Source organism: Archocentrus centrarchus, chromosome 13 (genome assembly GCF_007364275.1).
Source record: "Archocentrus centrarchus isolate MPI-CPG fArcCen1 chromosome 13, fArcCen1, whole genome shotgun sequence".
Lineage (NCBI taxonomy): Eukaryota > Metazoa > Chordata > Actinopteri > Cichliformes > Cichlidae > Archocentrus > Archocentrus centrarchus.
In genome coordinates, this window is record NC_044358.1 from 25,431,130 (window position 1) to 25,454,155 (window position 23,026).

Consider the following 23,026-nt stretch of genomic DNA (forward strand, 5'->3'; position numbering starts at 1 on the left):
ATTGTAAAATAACTGTGCCTGTGATTGGATTTTTCTTCTGCATGGGGGTTTCCTGTGTTTTTTCTGTCCAATTTCCTCCTCAGTTTTCATTTTAAAGATAAAAGGTAATTTATGATGATGTTCCTGCTTTTCCTCTTGACCAGGGCTCCAGCCTCAACAAGTTATGGCTAATCAGATGCAGTGGTAATAAAAAATATGCCTACTGCTCAAATGTCCATATAAGGGATGTTGTACAGTAATGGCTGTTGTTTCAGCCTCAAGTTTGTTAAAATTAATACAAATCCCTAATCAAGGGGATTAGATGGCGTGTGCATTTCTCATCCATACCTGATATTTACTGTTTGAGGAAAAAAATCTGAGAATGTAACAACAACAAAAAGACTCATGTAGCCTGATCTTTTTCAAACCTTATTAGTTGAGTGTCTTACACACACACACACACACACACCACACACACACACACACACACACACACACACACACACACAATCACTCACTCCCTGAAATCCCCTAAGTACAAAATTCCGTCCCCATTTGGAGTTGCAGCTTTAAGTGGGAAAGTTGGACAATAGGTGGTTTGTCCTGGCTCAGCCAACTGAGCGCAGCACATGAGGTGGACTGTGTGTACATGCATGAATGCCTGCAGTGGTGTGATTTGGGAGGCAGTGAAGGTAGTTTGGTACTCACACCCCCACCCACGGTCATCTCTCCCATCCCAGAAAGGGTGAGTCACAGACTCTGTTTATTCACAGCATCTCTCCTTGTGTTCCATTGACACATTTTTCCATTCACTTCTGACTGGAGCAGCATGCTGTGCTTCCAACACAACGCCCCGTCTTAATTACAATTCTTCTGCTTTTTCTAGTCTCCAGATGTGAGCATTAACCTCAGCAGGAATACAATACTGCTTTTAGTCACAAACAGTCTGTTTTCTCTACAGTTCCCTCACAGTTCCTTGGATCTAAAATCCTATGTAGTGCATCCCCAACCCAACATGAACTAATATTGTTGCCTGGAAATCTGAAGTCTGTCTTCATTCAGCTGTTGTCAGCTCGTTGGACAGGCCTCACCAACCCCTTTTTGTTTTAGTATGTCAGAGTTTCCCTCCCCTTTTACCTGCTTGTTCCCCCATCTTTTTAAAATTATAGACTCCTTTCCTTTCCTTTCCTTTCCTTTGTTAATGTTATGACATCTGTTTCTGCTGTCTTCTTCCCTCTTTACCTTCTCTTTTGATCATGTATTTACTTTCCTTATCCGCTCATCTTCAGCCCCTGCCTTATCTTCAGCTTCCTGTAATGTTCTTTCTCCTCTTTCTCAGTGCATCCCATCCACCATTCATCCACTTTAATCTCTTTGCATCCACCTTCTACCAGTACCTCTGCCTGAAGGTTCATCTTTTCCTTAGGTTGTTTGCTCGCTTACTCAAACTTTACGGTGAGTGAAAAAGTGAGTTTTTTTTTTTTTACACTCTAGCCTGGCTAAACCATATGGAAGCTTGTTGCTGCCACTAAAAAAAAAAAATTGCAATTCATAAGTCAGAATTTTGAGTTAGATATCTCAAACTTGGAGTTAAATCAAAATTTTGAGTTCTTTTCCCAAAATTTGAGAAAATAAGTTGAAAGTTGAAGTTACATATCTCAAAATTTGGAGTTAATAACTCAAAATTTCGACTCATTGACTTGAAATTTCAAGTTAGCTCTGCCAATCAGGAGGTATGCCATTTCCTTGTTACTCAGAAGCAGGAGGCTGAAGGCATCAGCTGGCCAACAGTTCAACATGAAAACATTGATTCATTATGCATTATTCAAAGGTCAAAACCTAGCTAAGTCATACCTGATTTTGAGTGTGCATGCATTGACGTCATCTGCTTCCGGGTAACAAGAAATGACCACTTTCACGAAGCTCGTGATTCGAGGAAACCCAAAATTTTGATTTATTAACGCAAAATTTTGAGATGCATAACTCAAAATTTCGACTTATTTTCTCGAAATTTGAGAAAAGAACTCAAAATTCATGCCAATAAGTCGAAATTTCGTATTATGGACAGATACGCTGACATTTTTAAAAAAGTTGCGAGGTGACAGTTTAAGTCGATATTCACGATCACAAAAACTACAGTTGGCATGCAGTAGGTCTTTTTACCCCCCCCCCCCTTCCTCCCTCCTTCAACTAGTTTGACGAAAGGTGTGTCAAACTGTCTCAAGCAGCTTAACAGTTTCTTTTCTCCCAACAAAAACAGTTTGTTGAATTTCGTCATTAAGTAGATGTAGTGTGATTTGGTTTGACGTCACTGGGTGTGTAACAGTGTGTGAGAGTATGTCAGCATGTGAATGCAAGTGAGAACCTGTTTGAGTCCTGTCAGTGTCGAATGTGTCACATTACTCGGATTGTTAAACACGTCTGCAAACTAATCCACGGTGACACATTAACATGCAGTGAACTACTACCAATCGGCAGATTGGTTGGATTGATTCCTGGCTCTCCCAGTCCACAGTTGAAGTATTCTTGGACAGGATACTGAACCACACTCTGAGGCAATCCTCGGAGTGGTCAGTAAAGTGCTTAGGCATAGATAAAAGCACTGTATGAATGTTGTGAGATTGGATGAGGGAGACTTGCAGTAGAAACAGCTTTGAGGGCTCAAAATGATAGAAAGTCACTGTATAAGGATCAGTCCCATTCCTTAATAACAGAAGCAAATCTGTGGAGCTACACACATGCTCTTGGTGTATCACACACAAAATAAGCCACACATACAACTGTGACTGAGAGCCCCAGCCATGGCCATTGTTTCCATCTCCGTTTTGGAAGGGGCTGCTGCTTTATCTCTCTCCCTGGAGAAGAAGTTTGGCCCTGGGAATGGGATCATACACATCATCTCCTGTTTACCTCACTTACTTGCCACATGCATTACACACACACACACACACTGTAAAGTACTCAACAGCTGGCCCTGATTTTCAAGATGAAGGCCTAGTGTGGCAAACAAGAACATGTTCCTCATATGAAAATGCACAGTTCCTTGTTGAGCAACTACTGTACATGAAGACACTGACCAGTCTACAGTTACACTTTAATTCACTGTAGTGATCTGATGTCACAGGGGTTTAGCTTGCTGCTTAGATTACTAAAATGCCCTCCTGTATGTGTCGAGCTACTGGGCAAATACACTCTGCTTATCAGACCAAACCTTGTTGGTCTGTGAATAAATGCCTGTCAATTAGGAAGACACTGGCAGCTGGACATGCAAGTAAAAGAACAAACCCGGTCTTATGACATGTGATGACTGACTGAAAATAATGCTGCTGATCACCAGTTTAAGCAGCCTTAACATCATCCACTGAACCCTTATTGCTGTAAAGGAGCTAGTGTCTATTTTCAAAGGGGTTTACCTGCTTATCTATGTATCAGTTCACCATACCCAAACCTTTCTCTCCCTCTTGATTTGCGTAGTAGTGGAACAGCTTTGCATGACTGACCTACCTGGTATCTCCTAGCTGTTACCGGTGCAGGGGAGGCTTACTCCCCACAGGGCCATTTGATTATTCAAAGCACACACTTCTGCCTGCAGTGCAGTGACAAGGATGGTTATCAGATGGAGAAGATGAGAGGTGGGATGAAAGATGGAGATTTTTTGTATTTGAAACCTGATTTGTTATCATGAAAGAACAATTGTGAGACATAATGGCCTAATAAAATCACTTTCAGTGTTTAACAGGGTATTTTCAGATTATTATTAATACTGCGTCTCCAAAAGGTTCTACAGCTGTACAGCTAGATTTTCTGTGACATTTCAAGAGGAACTTCCTTTCTGCTGGAATATGTGTGCTTGTGAAGTTTCACAAATACATTTTTAAATAACATATTGGCCATTTATGTTCTTGCTTTTCTGTTGTAATTCCATTTCAGGTAACAAATCATACATTAAATACATTGGGTTTGCCTTCTGGTAACCCTGAAAATGGAGGAGAAGCCTCTAACATAGTTAAAATATTGCCCAACTAGGGTCAGGTAGTGGAAATTTTCCAGCCAGCAGCCCAACAACTGGTGGTTGCCCCCATTATTACACCATGTCTGAATGGGGAGTGGAAATCAGTTGATTCCAGTCCCTGACTGGCTTACTTTTCTAGATTTTGTGCACACTTGCTTTAAACCAAACTTATTTGGAAGATATGAACTTATTGTTGTAGTACAGTACTACCATTTTAATTGTACTGAAGTTTAGATAACTTGTCTGATTGCCTGAAAACTTGTGCTCCTTGGCTCATCTGAATTCACATTGCAATAATGCTTTTTCATTATTAGTAGAAATGATGCCCAAACTTAAAATTGTATAATGGCTATTATTTTAATGGTAATAGTCATTATTTTTGCTTCATGTGTTTCTAGTGCCCATTCAGTCTCTCAGACCATGGCATTCCTTTTCTTGTTGTGAGCAAAGAGACCTTATGATTCTAATCCAGTGATTAGTAATGGTAAAAAAGGTTGTGTGCTGTAATTCAATTGGGAGCTGGAGAGCAGAGCTGAGTGGTGTTTGGTGGCATTTTAAGTGAGGCAGATATTAAAGCACAGTAAGAGATCTCATTGAAAACTGAAGGAGCTCCACCACTACAGGACATGAAACTATTTGCTATTCTGTTTTTTAGTGTTTGAAAAGTGTGTGTGTGAGAGTGTTCTTGGGAAAGCAGGAGACAATGGGGTCAGTGTGAGGGTTTTCAGGATGGGTTTGGTTGGTCTGGGCCACAAAGTGCACCCTGTGTGTGTATGTTTGTGTGGCTCAGACACATCGTGAAAAGTCTGTGCGCCTGTTGTACGTATGCATGCAAGGAACAGTAATGAGGGGAAATGGGTAAAGAAACAGTCTTACCTCAGTAGATAAACACACGACATCAGTACTGAAGAGCTGTCAGTGGACGAATCACACAGTTGTCAACCTGTACCTCTTCTGCTTTTACTACATACTCACTGCAATATGTAAATTAAGTGTACACACTTGAGTGCTATGGTGGCACAAAAACTATTTGAAATAATAATCAGGTTAATCATAGATTTATTCAATTAATTGTCATATGGATGTGGTTGCATCATGTAGGGTACAGAGAAGCTTGCGGTCCTGTTGCACGTGTGATATGAAGAGAGTGTGCGTACAGTATTTGGGCAGAGCAAATACGGTTTAGTGTATTTAAGTGTATTTTTGACTTATTTTATTTATCAAATGTTTTGTCAAATTATTTAAAAAAAACAGGTTTGTAACAGTTGGAGCAACAACAACACAACTCACTATAACTGTGCAGCGACACATTTGTCATATGACGAGTTCAGTGCTTAGCCTCCAGCCTTTTCTGTTTTCTTTCATTTCACAGCTAAAGCCATGCAACTCACAGGGAGAGGAAAATAGGAAAAGAAACAGCATGAGGAGAGGAGAGGGGACAGGCATAAAAAGAGGAGAGAGATGACTCAGAGTGCAGTAATGTGGCCCATTGTGGCCCACAGCATGCAGCTTTGTGTATTTGTATCCCCACGGCAGTCTTGGCACATGGAGAATGTGCAAACAATCCTCACATGGGTCATTGTGTGTATGCTTTTTTTTCTTTATGGACTGCTCCCTCTGGAGAACTTCTTAAGGTGTATTCAAAGCAAGCTGAATAATTGTGATTAGTAAAATTGATGGTAAAGATGAAAGGGTGAACAGAGGATCGCTGGTGTGTAAAGGACAAGCACAAGGTTGCATTTGGCATCAGTTTTTTTTTTAGTGCCTAAACCTAACAGTGAGTAAAAAGTAAAAAAAAAAAATGCCTAACCTAACAGTGAGTAAAGTAAAAAGAAATGATGAGCGAAATAAATCAGTTAGTGAAAACCAATGAACAGAGTGTGAAACAGAGCTTGGATAAGAAAGTTGTGATGTACTCTACTGCCACACTTCCAACTCCTAATGCGAAGACTGTCCCACATTAAATGTAACTGTTATGTCTCGCTGTCCAGTATCGCTACAGCAGCGTGACACAGCATTGCACCTTGTTCGTTATCTCAGTGACTGCATCTGGCAGACCTGTTATATTTGACACACTGGGATGAGTATGAATCAGTTTCTCTCATTATGACTCATTTGATGTTTGGTGTTATTGGTGTAAGTTAGATTAAAGGCGTTATCTTTTCGATCCTTTCTGGATTATAGCACGCAGGCAGATGCTTCAACAGTGATGGAACGTACGGTGGTAATTCAAAGCAGTCATGCAGAGAAGTTACTGTTCCCAGTATCCTCGTATTCCAACACGGTTATCACTGTGAATGAATCATTTCTGTCACTTACATGGAGACACTGCATGACGTAGGTACATGTAAGATCCAGCTTAGCTTGCCTTTATAACGCAATCAGAAGAAATCTTCAGCTTCTGTATTTCTGTCCATCTATCTTCATCAGCATGTAGTTAAAATTTAACAAGACATAGGAGCTAGTTAGGGACTTGATATATGTCATATATAGTAGGTGCAACGTGCAACTTTAACTGCTCTAAACGTGTTAGACCCTGGTAGACACTATCAATAAATGGGGATGTTATTACATTAGAATTGGTGATAGAAGTCTCTGGTTTATTGGAATTACAAGCATTCTTTTGCTCATAATAATATGTTCTTTTTTTAACCACATTAAAACTCGAATGAGCACAACTCGAGGGGCCTCAGGCTCGTATTCTGGTTATAATTCCTATAGACCGCTTTTGCTGAGCAAATGCAATAGTTAATTAATAGTGAATTTCTGTCTATGTAGACAGCAACAGATAGGTGACCTTTGATGACTTGTCACAGTTAATTGCTGTTCTGTCAGAAATATTGCACGTAATTGCCAATTGACACCATTCAATTGCAGACTGATAGCAGACTGACTGTGTTATGACAGCATTTATGGCAGGTTTTAGTGACAGTGTTGGTATACTTGACAATTACATTTTGGAGCAACAAAATGACTGAAGTGAGATCATTTTTATCTTAATGGCTAAAATAAAGTGACAAATATAACTCTGGGGGCATAATTTTAAGTTTAAAAAGTGATAATTCATAATATGTCATTGCAATACTCAGTATATCACAAAATGTTAAAAATCGCAATGATATCATTTTGAGAGTGATGCATTGTGATAATATCTTATTAAGGGGTGTCTCGTGATTCTTACTTCTAAAATAAACATTAATTTTTCTCAAAAACTTATACAATCACCCAAATCACAAAGAAGCTGGAAACACATTTTATTGTTCATTTTTATTTGTATTTTTTTTAATGATTTTTGGTTTTTCAGTTATATGAAGGCCTGTTTTCTGTCTCCCCCTCTTGTCATGAATCAGTAAGTTGCACACAGAGTGGATTAGGTCCAGTGTTCCTATCGGCTTACCTTCCCAGACCTGTGCCAAGGAAAGACAGAGGAGGAGAAGGGTGGGGGTTGATGCAGACAGGAGCTGCTACCACAAAAGAGCGGTTCAGAAAGAGTAGTGCGTGCCTCCTTTATCCCGGGCCCCTCTCTCATGCCTGGTTACGGCTCTCGTATTACCTCTCTGTCCTCCATGATTCTTGGAGCAGAATGAGATGCTTTGTCCCTGAACTCCTGCTTGAGACTAAGCTTCTTCCATTTACTTACTAAACACACACACACACACACACACACACACACACACACACACACACACACATTTTGCAGGAAACTTTTCTATTAACCTTTTTCAGTATACCAGTTACATTTGTTTTAGCTTGATCTACATGCTCCTTCTACTTGGTTTTAAGATTGTGCAGGAGTGTTTTATTTTTTGTGCATCATTAACTTTATGGCTTTTCCATTGTGAATCATTACATAGGTTTGATTGTCTGTGTGATTGTTTTCTGTCCTTATTGCTTGTTGTAAACTATGCGCTTGATGTTTTTGATGTGCGAATGTGCCTATTTACACACAGCCCCCTTCCAGTTTCTCTGGTTTATACAGATATCTGTGGTATTTAGGAACTAGCATGTTGGGAATGTAAACTTGATGGCTTTGCTCTCCAAGATTACACAAGTACACACACACACACACACACACACACACACACAAACACACTTTACCAGAAGCCCATGAGTCAGGCAGGGCCACTGAAGCTATAATATAGGTTAGTATTAACCTCCACCAAAACATGAGAAAGTATATATGTATCTATGCAGAGTATATTACTTGAAGAGATTTTTTAATCATTTGTTCCTGAATCACACCTGACTTGTTTAAGCACCTTTTCAGATTGCCACAGATTCACTGTTTTTTTTTTCTTTTTCTTGAATGTTCAGGTTCATTTAATAAATAAAGTAACCTTTGTTTCCCAGTGGATGTTATTCGTACTTGGTTACTCTCCTCTCAAAAGCCTTCCCCAGTATCATGTTTCAAGAGGAAATGCATCAAATCGAGGAAGAAAGAAGCTTTTGTATTTGGTCTTTAATGTCTCTTTGCAGAGATCACTATATAGTAGAACAATTTCCATTATTTCCACTGATAATCTTGCTGCAGAAGCTCTTGACTTGAACTTTTTACTACATGTGTCACACTCACACTTTAACAGTTAAATAGACAAGTCCCCGTAGAACAAACAGGAAAGTTTAGATAATCCACTTCTGCCTACAGGTGATTTACTTAAGGCGCTTTTCCACCAACGGGGTTCCGGTGCCGGTGCCCGTGCTGTTCCCAAAAGAACCGGCGAAAAGCTTAGGAACGGGCCCGCGTTTCTACCAAGCTTTCGAACCGCTCATTTACGTATGAGTGTGGGCGGGTCCTCGTCTTAGACGTAATCCATCCATCCATTCTCTTCCGCTTATCCGGGGCCGGGTCGCGGGGGCAGGAACCTAAGCAGAGAAGCCCAGGCTTCCCTCTCCCCAGCCACCTCCTCGAGCTCATCCGGAGGGACCCCAAGGCGTTCCCAGGGTAGCCGAGAGATATAATCTCCCCAGCGTGTCTTGGGTCTACCACGGGGCCTCCTCCCGGTGGGACGTGCCCGGAACACCCTCACCCACCGAGGTCAAGATTAAAACATAGAGGTGATCGGGCTTTTGCAGTCGTTGCTCCGAAATTATGGAACAAGCTGCCCCTTCACATCAGGACCTCCCCTACAGTTGACATCTTTAAATCTCGTTTGAAAACCCATTTTTATTCTTTGGCTTTTAAATCAAAATGAGTACTGGATACATTACTGATGTTGTTCTCTTTTATTTTTGTTTTTGTTTTTATAATTTTATGCTTCCTGTTTTAACTATCTCTTTTACATTGTGTTTTAAGTTATTTTATTTATCTTAAATGTACAGAACTTTGGTCAACTGCTGTTGTTTTTAAACGTGCTTTATAAATAAACTTGACTTGACTGACTTGACTTGACCCACGAGGCGCCCAGGAGGCATCCTAATCAGATGCCCGAGCCACCTCAACTGGCTCCTTTCGATGTGGAGGAGCAGCGGCTCTACTCTGAGCCCCTCCCGGATGGCCGCACTCTTCACCTTATCTCTAAGGGAGAGGCCAGCCACCTTTCGAAGGAAACTCATTTCTGCCGCTTGTATTCATGATCTTATTCTTTCGGTCACTACCCAAAGCTCGTGACCATAGGTGAGGGTAGGAACGTAGATCGACTGGTAAATCGAGAGCTTCGCTTTTACACTAAGCTCCCTCTCTTCACCACGACAGACCGGTGCAGCGTCCGCATCACTACAGAAGCAGCCCCGATCCGTCTGTCGATCTCCCGCTCCCTTCTCCCATCACTCGTGAACAAGACCCCGAGATACTTGAACTCCTCCACTTGGGGCAAGAACTCGTTCCTGAGCCGGAGAGGGCACTCCACCCTTTTCCGGCTGAGGACCATGGCCTCAGTCTTAGACGTAATATTGGTGACAAAATGAGGACATAGTTTATTTTAACGCATTATTTACATTTCATTTGTCCTTTGACTCATCCTCATTTTGTTTTCCTTTTTATCCGTGCCAAGCCCAGCGATTAGCTGACGTCATGGGTATTGCTTAATTTCTTGTCCTCCTGGCACCGAGCTGTCACTCACTCCTGCTATTTAATGCGTGACGCAAGTGTTCTAAACACAACGACTTAGGTCCATTATTTGTTTCCCTTAAGCAATTGTGGTCCACGGGACAGACTTCACAGGTGGCTGAGGGCACAGTAAGGGCAGGGATGGATCTTTTTTGTTGTCTACTCCATCGTTTCACCAGCATGTGAGCTCATAGCGGTTAAAATAGAACGGCCAGCACAGTAACACGTTTGTTCCATCACGAAGCTTGTCAGCACAAAAGGAAAAATTCCTGTGTTACGCCAAGTTGTTGTCAGGAGCTAATGAGGGCAGAAACATTGACGTCCTCACATGCCCGTTACCATGACAATCCCTCATTAAACACCTCATCATTTTTAGAAAAGTGGGGTTGTTACTGAGTCCCGTGCCTGACACGTTAACAAGGACGGTGGGATTTGGGTTGTGTCTAATGGGGAAATACGGAAAAATGAAAAAAAAAAAAAAAGAAGAAAAGCACAAAGTGAAGTACAGGTGTACCTCAACCCATTATTATCCTCAAGATTTTGAGGGCATTCATGCACACGTATGCGGGCATGCGATTTGTTACACAGCAAGATGTGGATGTTTAAACAATGTCTGTTGTTTGAAGGGATACAGCGCGTTTCCTCTCGACTATAAAACGGCTGGACCGGGTTCCTGTTGTGAAAACCAGTTTCTGCTGCAGAAACACATCATTGTGGAGGACCATTTAAGGCTATGGAGGTCACACTGTTTACAGAGCTCTGCGTGCAGTGTCATACACAGCAATGCTAATTCCAAGTTGACGTCACTGTAGATTAGCCCAGTTAATTCTGAGAAACTGCAGTGTTTTTCTTACATTTGTTGTTTTTACGTTATGTTGCTTTTAGTGCCATAAAAAAAAATAAAATAAAATTCAGCTGTGTTACCAAAAGGTGTCTTCTTTGCATAAGCAGCTAGGAAAATTTAATGTTGATCATATCATGAGAGGCTTTTATGAACTGGATTTATGTAAATAGTTACAAAAAATATATAAAATTGGTAACTTTATAAATAACAGCTGCTTCTGCAGCTTTTTCTTTGACCTAATATTTTCATCAGAGTGTGCGCGTGTGTGGGTTCGTTCAATGACAGTTGTAGGTGCCTTATTTGAGCATGTCTTTCTTTCCCTCCTCAGGCCTATATTTTGTTTATGTGTATGTTCCTTTACACCTTTAAAGAGCTATAAACCACATGCTCACACCAAGTTTGCAATTTCCTGTTGTGCCTGTAACTGATTAAAATGAATGGATATTTCTGTTCTTAGCCCTAAAACATACAAATAACCATGTATTATTCCTTTTATCCACCTACTGAAACTTACTTGCAGAAATGCAGAAATAATAGTATGTGATGTGTAAAATGTTTCTGATACAGAACTCTCTGCCTTAAGGTAGTCAGAGAAGTTTTTTTTGTTTTTTGGTTTTTTTTTTGTCAGTTTATGTGGTTTCCCTGTATTGACTCAAGCAAAATTAAGTCATTTCTCACCAAGCGGTTGGCAGAGTACAAATTACATCCCAAGCATCATGCTCATTCACATCAAAGCTGCATCAAATGCAGTAAGACTGAGGAAGACAAAGATTGAAATTTGTTGTTTAAAAGCTGCATTGTTATGGCTAATTGGCACTGGTTGCATTAATTTGTGCATGAGTGTACGTTTGTGTGTGTTTGCGTAGCTTGGTGGTCGATGGTGGCTCATGCAGAGTTTCTGGAGGGGAAGTGATAGAGAGGATGAAAAGCAGAAGCAGGTAGCGAACTCGGTAGGACATAAAAGTCTTTGTTTGCCACATATGCGATGTCTTTATATAAAGAGGGTCTATATTTAGAAGCACTGCTCTGTAGCTGTTTGACATAACCTCAACTTTGAAACGGCGCTGACTGAAGTGGACATCAGTGTTGATGCTTTACAAGAGCTTTTATTGCCTATGTGCTTATTAAAAAATTTTGCATTTTCTTTGAATACATTTTTGGCTCGTCTTTCATTCATTTCTCAGAACAGCTCATCATCACAGGATGCTAAACTAGTCCTTTTTTGATGTGCATGTAGCTGTATGAGCATCAGGTTATGCAAAGGAGACGGGATGAAAATTTTTGATTAATCTTAAATGTTCTATAGGCGCCTGCATTTGTTTTACTTTAGACAAAATCTCTCACTTTACCACTGTGCTTGTGAACATGCTTTATATGACCAAAGGCTGAGGTGGTCGACAAGGAAATAAAGTATGAGAGGAAATGGCAAACAGTGATGTGGCCTCAAGTACGGATGTGTGTCTGGGTGTTTGAATACAATGCTTTTTAGAAAAAAATTCCCAAAAGCCATAAGCCATAAGCCAAGTTCATGTGTCCTCACACTGATATAATCAAACGCAAGAAGTTTGGTGTATAAAGGTGTCGTTTGTGTTTGTTTTTGAGTGTTTAGATCCTTTTGTGTGAGTGTGTGTTCTTGTGTAATCCGGTTTAAAAAAAAATGTTGCTCTCATTTAAAGTTGAAAGTAGCAACAGCACACAAAGGCCCACAGCAACAAAAAAAGTGGCAATTGTCATTGTTTAGGGTGACTGGTGAGGGCAGCATCAGTTATGGATTTAGATACATGGCTGTTCACTGATGCCTTCTGAAAGTTTAAAGTACTCGAACAGTTTCCTGCCAACCACATCATTTCTTATATTCCCACGGTTTACGTGAGAAGTGCAGATTGATCAGTCTGAGGTACCTTGCTGTGAGTCACTTTGTCAATAGTTATTATTTTTAAGAGAGTATTTGTTATTGCAGGCTGTTATGGCAATCCGCATGTGTGCATCAGTCACATTTGAGATGTTTCAATCAATGAGAGTTCTGGACTGCAGGCCAGTTTAGCACCAGACTCTTACTGCGGAGCTATGTTCTTCATACATGCAGTATATAATTTGGCATTGTCTTGCAGAAATAAACAGCCAGCATGATAGCATTTATTGCTCAAAAATCTTTCTTGTTTGCTATTAATGGTGCCTTCATAGATTTGAGTTAAGCACATGAACTAATTCACCCCCATGCTGTCACACATGCTGTCTTTAAATGTTTCACTGGTTGCTTTCAATGGAGGAGATTCTACAGACCTTATGTTAGCATGTTAAATGTTAAAGTTCATGACAGTACAGTCAGAATAAGACTGGCTTGTTTGGAAGGGTTGCCAGGAGAAAGCCTCTTCTCTCTACAAAGAACATGGCAGCATGGCTTAGGTTTGCAGTTGCGTTTGAACAAACCACACAACTTCTGGAACAATGTCCTTTGGATGAGACCAAAGTGGAGATGTTTGCTCATAATGCACAGCACCATGTTTGGAGAAAACTAAACACAGCATATAAGTACAAACATATCATGTCACCTATCAAGCACAGTGGGCGAGGGGCAATGATATTTTTTCTTGTCTTGCAGCCACAGGACCTGGGCACCTTGCAGTCAATGAGTTAGCGAAGAATGCGTCTGTTTACTAAAGTGTTCTAGAATCAAATATGAGGTCTACTGTCTAACAGCTAAGACTTGGCCTAAATTGGGTCATGCAACAGTACAATGATCTCAAGCATAACAACAAACGGGATGGCTAAAAAAGTAAAGAATCAGTGTGTTGAAATGACCCAGTAAAAGTCCAGACCTCAACCTGATTGAAATATTGTGGTAGGACGTTAAGAGAGCGGTGAATAAACAAATACCCGTAAACCTCAATGAACTGATGCAACGTTGTAAAGAAGAGTGGGCCAAAATTCCTCAATAATGATGTAGAGAATGGTAAAGTACAGAAAACAATTTCTTCAATTTATTGCTTCCCAGGAGTGGGATGTCCACCCCTGGGAAGGGGTCACCACAACGGATCATCTGCCTCCATCTCGCCCTATCCCTCGAGCAGCCAAAAGAGGAAGTAGTCCACTCCTGGGAAGATCGGCATTATGTTAACACATCTAATGTTCCACACCAGCAAACTGCCAAATTCTCTGGTTTTATAGAGGTGCTCAGACTTGCTGATGGTCAGTTAATCAAGTGCATTTACTTAGCAGCACCTGGCTGCTACTTTCATCCATCCATTTTCTTCTACTTATCCAATTCAGGGTCATGGGGAGACTGGAGCCTATCCTAGCTGTCATAGGGTGAGAGACAGGGCACACACTGGACAGGTTACCAGACTGTTGCAGAGCTTACACAGACATGTCTGCTACTTGCATTCTTAATTCCTATGGAAGCAGTAAAGGTTGTAGTTGGGTTTTCCACACACTGGTTCTCCAGTTTGGCTTCATTTTTGGTAAATGAATAAAGACATTGTCTAATATGTCATGTTTTGTAGTTCATCTGAGGTTATATTTACCAAATTATAAGACCTGGTAAGGACCAGACTATTTTTTTTGTGTCCTGATACATAAAACCTTAAAACTGAAAGATGGCATACTTTGTTTTTTATCATGGCAATACTGTATCATATACTGGTGATATTTCATAATGTCCAGACCTTTGAAGAAAGTAAATTAGTCAAGTCAGTGTTGAAGTAAGATCTTATGACTGTATCATAGTCTGACTTTATCATTATGTCAGCTTGTGAGAGAGGCTGTGAACCAATGCTAGTCTTTATTAGACTGCTTTATAAGGCAGTTGTCATGTTTCTGATCAGTGTGTGGAAAAAAAGTGACAAAGTCAGACTAATTAAAAAAGGGCAATAAGCACAGTTAGTCTTGAGGAGGAAATTAAAGGTGACTGGAAAACAAAGGCAGGGAAGGTTAAGCAATACTAGTCCATAATTCATTTCACTCATAATGGCTTCATTGGCCTGAAGAGCTGCAGGAATAGAGCAGGGAACACTGGGCAACCTGATACCTGGTAACTCAGAGAAAGCAGCTACATACCCACCCCTTCTCCAGGCAAACCACAACACACTATACTACACCTAAGTACATGTGACAACACCAGCAGCTCTTTGTGTGCACACTGTACAGACACAAATATATTTATACACCAAATCTTGTAAGAATGCTTACAGCAAAATTTATAGTGTATAATTATATGATTACAAGACAAATAAATTAATTTCTCACCATGCTGACATAGATGAAAATAATATGTGGTACTTTTGCTCTTTCCATCATGTAGTATTACTGAAAATACTACATGGTATTTTCATGGGAATAAGGAAAAGAAGAAAATGTTTTCTTTTGTTTTTTTTTTAAATGAGAGAGCAGTGGTTTTAGGGTGCTCAGATTTTGTGCTTTTCAGTAGAGCTGTAAAGACTTGTGGTTTGCAGAGATGTGGCAGCTGCAGTTATGGCTCTTGCATTGTGTATGTTTTGGACTGTATGTGTAGAATCATATGAGTAACTGCCTTGAATTGCTTGCTAGTGAGCTGTGACATTAACAGTGTGGGGCTAGTCCCAGGGAGGCTGGCATCAAATAGCGCCACAGGGCTCACAGAAGATGGTTGTCTGTGGATTTGGAAAGAGCTAGGAGTCTCCTCTGATCTGGGCTCTGTGGGTGTTTGTAATTACTAATGGCTGCAATTGGTCTTACTTGTGGCAATCCTTGGTACTGATGCATATAGCTATTACATGATTCACTCCCATCAGACATCAGTCTGCGTGTGCTTGTGGGTTTTTAAGTCTGTTCTTGGGAAAGGTCGGAGCCTCTGCTTGTTTGTATCTGCAGTGTCTGATTGACTCAAAGCCAAAAACAGCTGTGCAGATGTGTTGGGATTAAAGGGTCATTACAGCCAAATCACAAAACAAGACTTGCAGACACATGAAGATGGCTTCGATTTTATATTTATATGTTCTAAAATAGCCATTTAATTTTTTTCACAGCACTGAAAACTTGAACAAATTTATACATAATCTACATACCTAACAGAGTTTTTTTGTCTTTCAGTGCAAGTAATACTAAAGATTTATTCTCTACTAAAACTGTTACCAGCACATTTTATGGTCTTTTTCAGAGCAACCAAACAGACATAAAATAAGATAGGCTTAATTTCTAATGGTAGCAGTAGTGAAAATATTAATTATTAGATCATGTAGTAAATAGTAGTAGAAGTAGTGATAATAATGATGATGACGATATTGCTATGCTTCACTCTTTTACTGAATCCCACATGAAGCTATGCAGTCGTTTTCACCACTGCTGCCGCTGTTCATGGTAACAAGTCCCACCCTCACCCCAGCGTCCACTACTAGGCTTGAGTCCATGTTCCTCACTCATGTTTCGTGCGTCCTTGTGGTAAGTGACAACGTCAGAGCCTAGATGATTTAGTTGACTGAAATGAATGACTTTTCATCCGGCACCTGGTTAAAGTTGCATTCCTGGGCGACCAAGCCACTCCACTGCCTCTGAAACTTGTCTCTTTGTCATTCTGAGGGCCCTGTGGTCAAGTTTTCCCAGTTTGGCGGGGAGAAGAAATCCACATTGACCACACAGTGGTGCACATGTCCCAAACTTCCGGTGGTGGAGGTATTTAAAAAAAAGAAAACAAACAAATAAAACAATCAGAGTGTATATTGACACTGAAATTTAAGAGAAGGATGTCTCATAAGTTGGGAGAATAAAACCAAAACTATAGCGATGAGAAAAAGAGAGTTTTCACAGTCTGTCCTATGAAAAACTAAGTACACCCCAGCTAATCCATCTATCCATCCATCATCCTCTTCTGCTTATCCTGTTATATAGTGCCAAATCACAACATCAGTTGCCTCTAGGCATTTTATATTGTCAGGGTAAAGACCCTACAATAATACAGAGAAAACCCCAACCCATCAGACCATCCCCTATGAACAAGTTCTTGGCGACAGTGGGAAGGGAAAACTCCCATTTAAGAAACCTCCAGCAGAACCAGGCTCAGGGAGGAGCACTCATCTGTTGTGACTGGTTTGGTGTAAGTACAAAAGATGCACAGTGGAAGAGAGCCACAGTCATTTGTAAAAGACCGTAAGCAGCAATAAGTAATTTTTTTCTAAATGACTTTATCAGTCTCTCACATAATTGTGGAGGAATTTTGGACCAGTTTTGAAATTATAAGACAGCTGTGCCACTGACTGGGCCATTGCAACACCATGATTCATTTTTTTTTTTTTCAGCCATTCTGTTGTTGATTTGCTGCATTATCTTGTTGCACAGTTTTGGCCAATCTTGTGAATATTTTTGTGTACAAAGGAATTCATGGTCAACTCAGTCACTGCAAGGTGCCCAGGTCCTCTAGCTGCAAAACAAGCCCAAATCATCACCCCTCTATCACCATGCTTTGACATGTGTTTGTGCTAATAATCTGTCTTCGGTGGCACATGTGCATCATGGCCAAACATCTCCACTTTGGTCTCATCTTTCCAAAGGACATTGTTCCAGAAGTCTTGTGGTTTGTTCAGATGCAACTTTACAAACCTACGCTATGCTTGCTTAATTAGGGGATTAACAGCACCTGAGTCTTAATTCCTAAGAGAGCTGTAAGATGTACTCAATGCAGACTTTCTTTTTCATAAATGACTGTATGTGCAGGACTAGTTACTACTAGATCTTATTTAGGTGAACTAAACATTTACTATAATCAGTATTTTCCATCAGCAAAAACTGTTGCTCTTGGTGGTAAACCCCCAGGAAGTATCACTAAAGCTATGATTTTCTTTTGTTTTACTGAGCTTCATAATGTTATTCTGATTTTATGGCCTGTGGCTTCTTTTGTTTTAATTCACTCTCACCACTCTTATCATGAATAAACAAACTCTTAAACTTCCCTGTCCAACACAAAAATGCAGACAGACAAAGTTAGCAATTAACTTTCATCAGAGTGGAAAACAGAGCTAAAACAGACAGAGCTTAAATTTATCAGGTTGACTATAACCGTTTTAAATGAATGATAATGATGCAATATTACTGCTGAATGTGTAAATAGAATATCAACTACATTCCAGTTTTATGAGCAGATAGAGAGACAGATAAACGAAGCACAAAAAGTTAGGAAATTTGTGTTTGGTTGATTATTTCTTTGTTGTAACAATGCTTCTTGGCAATAAAACTTATACAGTTGGAAAGCCTATGGTGGCACATTTGTAAGGAAAATGCATTTGTGGGATGAGCAGCAGAGCTGAGTATGTGGGTTGCACTCATGAAAATCTTGCCAAATCTCTGCCAGTTCCAAACAGCTTTTTCTGCTATAGACTCTTGTTTGGTGCCATTTATTGGATTGGATAATTGAAGTCTGAAGAAACTATTTAATTTTTATTGGCAATTTAACAATTTATTCATTTAACAAACAGGGGCCTCTGTAGCATGTGGAAGAACCATACACAACCACAACAGCCTGGCACATCCTCCTCATGCTGGTCACCAGCTTGGTTGCACTCTGTTGTGGGATGGCATTTCATTCTTCAACCAGCATTCGTCACAGGTCAGCCAATGTGGTTGTGTCAGTCACTTTGGCATGAACAGCACACCCAAGCTGATCAAGTGTTCAGTGGGGTTGAGGCCACGACTGCAGGCAAGCTATTCCATCCTCTCCTTTCCCAAATTCTGGAGGTAGTCTCTGATAAACCCTGCTCTGTGGGGGCGAGCGTGGAGGATAGAGCCCAGTCCCAGGCTGTGGGGGATTGCCACTAATTGCAGAATTCATCTTGATATCTTTCTGCATTGAGATTGCCTCCAGTGATGGCAAGCCTGATTATCAGCACCTGAGGTACAAGAAGCTCAAAACAGGAGTCAATAGCAGAATAAGTTGTTTGGTACTGGCAGAGAAGATTTGACAAGATTTTCATGGGAGCATCCTACATCTTCAACTCTGTTGCTCAACCCACAAATCCTTACAAATGTGGCACTATTGCAGGAGATTTATACAGGCTTTCCAACAGCATAAGATTTATTGCCAAGAAACATTGTCACAACCAAGAAATAATCAACCAAGCATACATTTTCTTACATTTTGTGCTAAGTTTAGATGTAATTATAAGCAAATTGGGTATTACTAAAAGTTTTATTATTAAGGTTTTACTGCACTGCTGGATTTACAGACATTGCTAGAGTTTATATTCCTTTCTAATGATCCAGCCATATACCTGTGACTTTTTAGGATGCAGTGGATGCTGAGTAAGTGAAGAATCTTCTGCAGACCTTGGAATAAATGCCAATGTGTGCTTTTTGTGACTTGTTGTTGACCATTTGGTCAATAGCAGTAGACCAGTGTTGGGGCGTGGTGGACTCACTGTGTAACATGGCAGCAGTACAAGCCAGGCCTGGATTTCTGATGTGGTGATGTGGAGTGGCATTGGGGAAACAGAGAGGCAGACTGTCTGTGCTGAGGAGAAAAGAAGGGAAGTTGGGGGGAGAAGACAGGGTGTGTCTGTTGGTAAGTGAGGGGGTGTATATGTGCGTTAATGTGTTGTTTCAAGGTGGAGGCTGGGGTTCCCCTTCCTGTAAGTTGTTAGAGCTTAGCCAGATGGTGACTCTTGTCTTGAAATGGGAAAAACAACAACTAGAGAGCAGGAAAGGCTTATATGAGTGTGCTTGTGTGTGTATGTATTTTAATCTATTTATTTCTTTTCATCCTTCTGATTCCATGTACTAAAAACCAAATTAATGTAGAAGCACATAAAGGTCCTGCTCCCTCTCTTTCTCTGTGGTGTCCTGTGCGGTGTGGCCACTGAAGTGAACCAGACAGTATTAACTATTCAGGAGAGCAGGGTTTCCCTATGACAGCCTCCTTTGCTCTGCTGACTTCTGATTGACAAGTTCATCTCTCATATCTCTGAAAGAACTTCATTGAAATACCTGTGTGCCTGTGACTGACAGGAAAACGGGATAGGGTTTCTCCTTTGTCTTGCCTTCCACGTCAACAGGGTTGCTTGATTTGTGGAAATCAGCTTGTGTTTCTTGTATAACAGCGATAGCATCTGCGTGTGCATGTTAATGTGACGGCGGTTATATATTCCTGCAGCGTTACAGAGCAGAACACGATAGAATCAGTTAGGAACATATAGTAGCAGTTTTGCTTGAGAACATACATAGACTTATTCACACTACTGTTAATGAGACATGGAAAGCAGTGACTTGAGGTGTAGTTTTAAGTATATAGTAGACTAAATTATTGGCATTTCTTGCAGAAACCGCAACAGGCCAACCCTTAGGTACTTTTTTCACTAGTATTTAAAAATAGGCTGGTGTGTTGAGTGTTCTGTGTGTGTCATTGGTAGCAAAGATGAGGCCTAAGATACTTGAAAATCAGTCCTCTGTCTTTACAAAGGATTAAATTAAACACAGTATTCCAGATATTTTTTTTCTGTGTAGGTCCATAAAAATGTTGACCTTGCAAATTATGTTTTCAATTCGTTAACAAATGAAGAATAAGAAAGCTTCTGTCTTATTCTGCATTAAATGTCCATTACTTAATGGACAATGGACAACTTCTTTTAATTTGAAACTGGATGAACGCTGGTACATCCAGTTTCAAATTAAAAAAGGTTTTCCTGTTACACATGGTTTGTTCTAATACTGTACTTAATCAGACTTGAATGTATTTAAACCGAAGCATATTCTGTCACTAACAGAAACGTTCTTGATTCGTCAACAGCAAAAAGTAAAACCACAAATTGACCTGAATCGTGTGATTAGAGTCATTTATTAGTTTGCATGAAATTATTTATTCATAATTCTACGGCTACAGTACTGATCTTCCTAACCTTTGTATTTTCTAGTTTCCAGAATGTGGCTTTTATGGCATTTATGACAAGATATTGCTGTTCAAGCATGACACATCTACCAACAACATCCTACAACTGGTTAAAGCTGCCAGTGACATCCAGGAGGGAGATTTGGTGGAGGTAGTTCTCTCTGGTAAGTTCTCTTCTCTTCTCTTGTCTCGTCTCGTCTCTACTCTAGCCATATCAGAAACCAAATGATCTTCCTTCTTCTCTTATCTCGCTTTCATTACTTTGACCCTTATCTGCTCATTTTACTACAGGTCCTATTTTGCACTACCCTAATCTGTTCTTTCATTGTTTCAAACTGTAATTCCCCTCCTACCCTTAGTCTGAAACGTAATCTATTTTTCCATCCTGTTTCCATCTCATCCATCTAATCGTTCTCCATTTTGCTCCATTACAGTACTGTGATTGTATCTTATCTTAATGTGACGTGTTATCTGTTTTAGCGGCAGCTACATTTGAAGATTTTCAGATTCGGCCCCATGCCCTCAACGTGCACTCCTACCGGGCCCCGGCTTTCTGCGATCACTGTGGAGAAATGCTGTTCGGACTGGTTAGGCAAGGACTAAAGTGTGATGGTGAGGAAAATAGGGGGATGAAGTGTAAATAAGACAAGATGCTTTGATGTGGTGAAACGAATTGTAACACACCAAATATGCTCAGTCTCCTTGCTTTGTTGAATTCCTATTCGCTCATTCTTGGATCCATGCTGCCCCCTGCAGGATGTGGACTAAACTACCACAAACGTTGTGCATTCAGCATTCCAAACAACTGTAGTGGGGCTCGTAAGAGGCGCCTGTCCACCACCTCCCTGAGCAGCAGCCAGTCCCTGCGCCTCTCCACCACTGAGTCAGTGTACAGTGTTGGGACAGCCTCCACCTGCGCGGAAGACACCAGTCTCATTCGCTCACACACACAAATGGTACGAGTGTATTCATCCTCAACTCAACTTTATTAATAAAGCACCTTTAAAATCAACTCTGTCAGTTGAAGTGTTCTACACAAGTAAAAACCAACAAGTTTTAAAATACTTATAACAATAAAACACATACAATTAAAACATACATATGTAACAGTGGTTAGAACAATAAAAACAATAAGCCAAGTGCAATGCTGAGGTCAGTTTTAGAATTCTTTTGAGTACAAAAAGTCAATAATTCTTGACCAGATTCCTCAGACTTCCAAGCAGTTTTCATCGATTTTTACTGATTGATCTTCCTTCTGTGCATACACAAGTATTTTTGGAGATTTTGAAATATTCATCTAAAACCTTCCTGTCTGACTACATTTCTCTAAAATTGAATTGCACTCTAATTTAAGTGAACCTAAAGTAGACAGATTTGTTCCATCGATGTGACAATACTTACTGCTGACTGATTTCCCCTGTTTATCAACTCTATTTGCAACAAAGATGAAGGAAAAACATTTAATTAGATGGTACTAACACTGATTTCCCCTGGTTATTGACTCCAATTTAAAAAGAAGACATAGGAAAGCCATCTAATTGGAGCCAACACACACACACACACACACACACATATATATATATATGATGTAGCAAGTCCTAAATAATACAACTAGTAAATTGTAACCCAAAACTACAGCTCACTGTGTTTTTAAGTAGTTTTCAACGGGCAACTTTAATTCACTTAATTTAATTTATTTGCCCTCATAGTGTTAATATTTTAGCACCAACAGGAAGCTGTAGTATTTTTAGTGAAGAAACTCCCAAAACAATGTACACTGTCTGTCCAGCAGCAAAGAATAAAGTTTAGCTTTTAGCAGCTAATTATCTACACATTTCCCTTGGGTACTAGTTGAAAATAAAATGGAGCTAAAAAAAAAGAGCGATTAAGGGAATTTTGTTCATCAGGTGATCTCCAAAACAGTTCTAAATACATCAAAACAATGTGGCTCTTTAAATTCCACGTGTTAATAAGCAGCTGGATGATTCCACATAAAAGTTCCCACCTGACACCCCCAGCATCAGCTGATTTTTTTCTTTTCTTTTCTTAAGTACAGGAGCTAGCCATATGAAATGACTGAATACACACAGATCTCCTAAAGACCAAACAAGTCAATTTTACACTGGCTCTGAGTAGCTACTTTTGGCTGCTCCCTTGTCACAGGGGGCTTTATTTGGAAATGAACCACCAATCTTTCACTTGCCAAGCAAATATGCAAGTACTTTGCAAGTATTTCAAGTGTCACAGTCTAATAAATTAAACACATACATATTTTGCCTGTTGGGCACCTTAATACTGTCC

At 40.2% G+C, this 23,026-nt stretch overlaps 1 protein-coding gene across 2 annotated transcripts in view; it reads left to right on the forward strand.

The window, feature by feature from the left end:
* prkd2 (protein kinase D2) overlaps positions 1–23,026 on the forward strand; it is a 37,714-nt gene that overhangs the window by 3,370 nt on the left and 11,318 nt on the right. For both annotated transcript variants that reach the window (XM_030744488.1, XM_030744489.1), the window contains exons 2-4: positions 20,751–20,889; positions 21,206–21,337; positions 21,482–21,681. In XM_030744488.1, the coding sequence (XP_030600348.1) occupies positions 20,751–20,889; positions 21,206–21,337; positions 21,482–21,681 (471 nt within the window). The remainder of the gene's footprint in view (positions 1–20,750; positions 20,890–21,205; positions 21,338–21,481; positions 21,682–23,026) is intronic.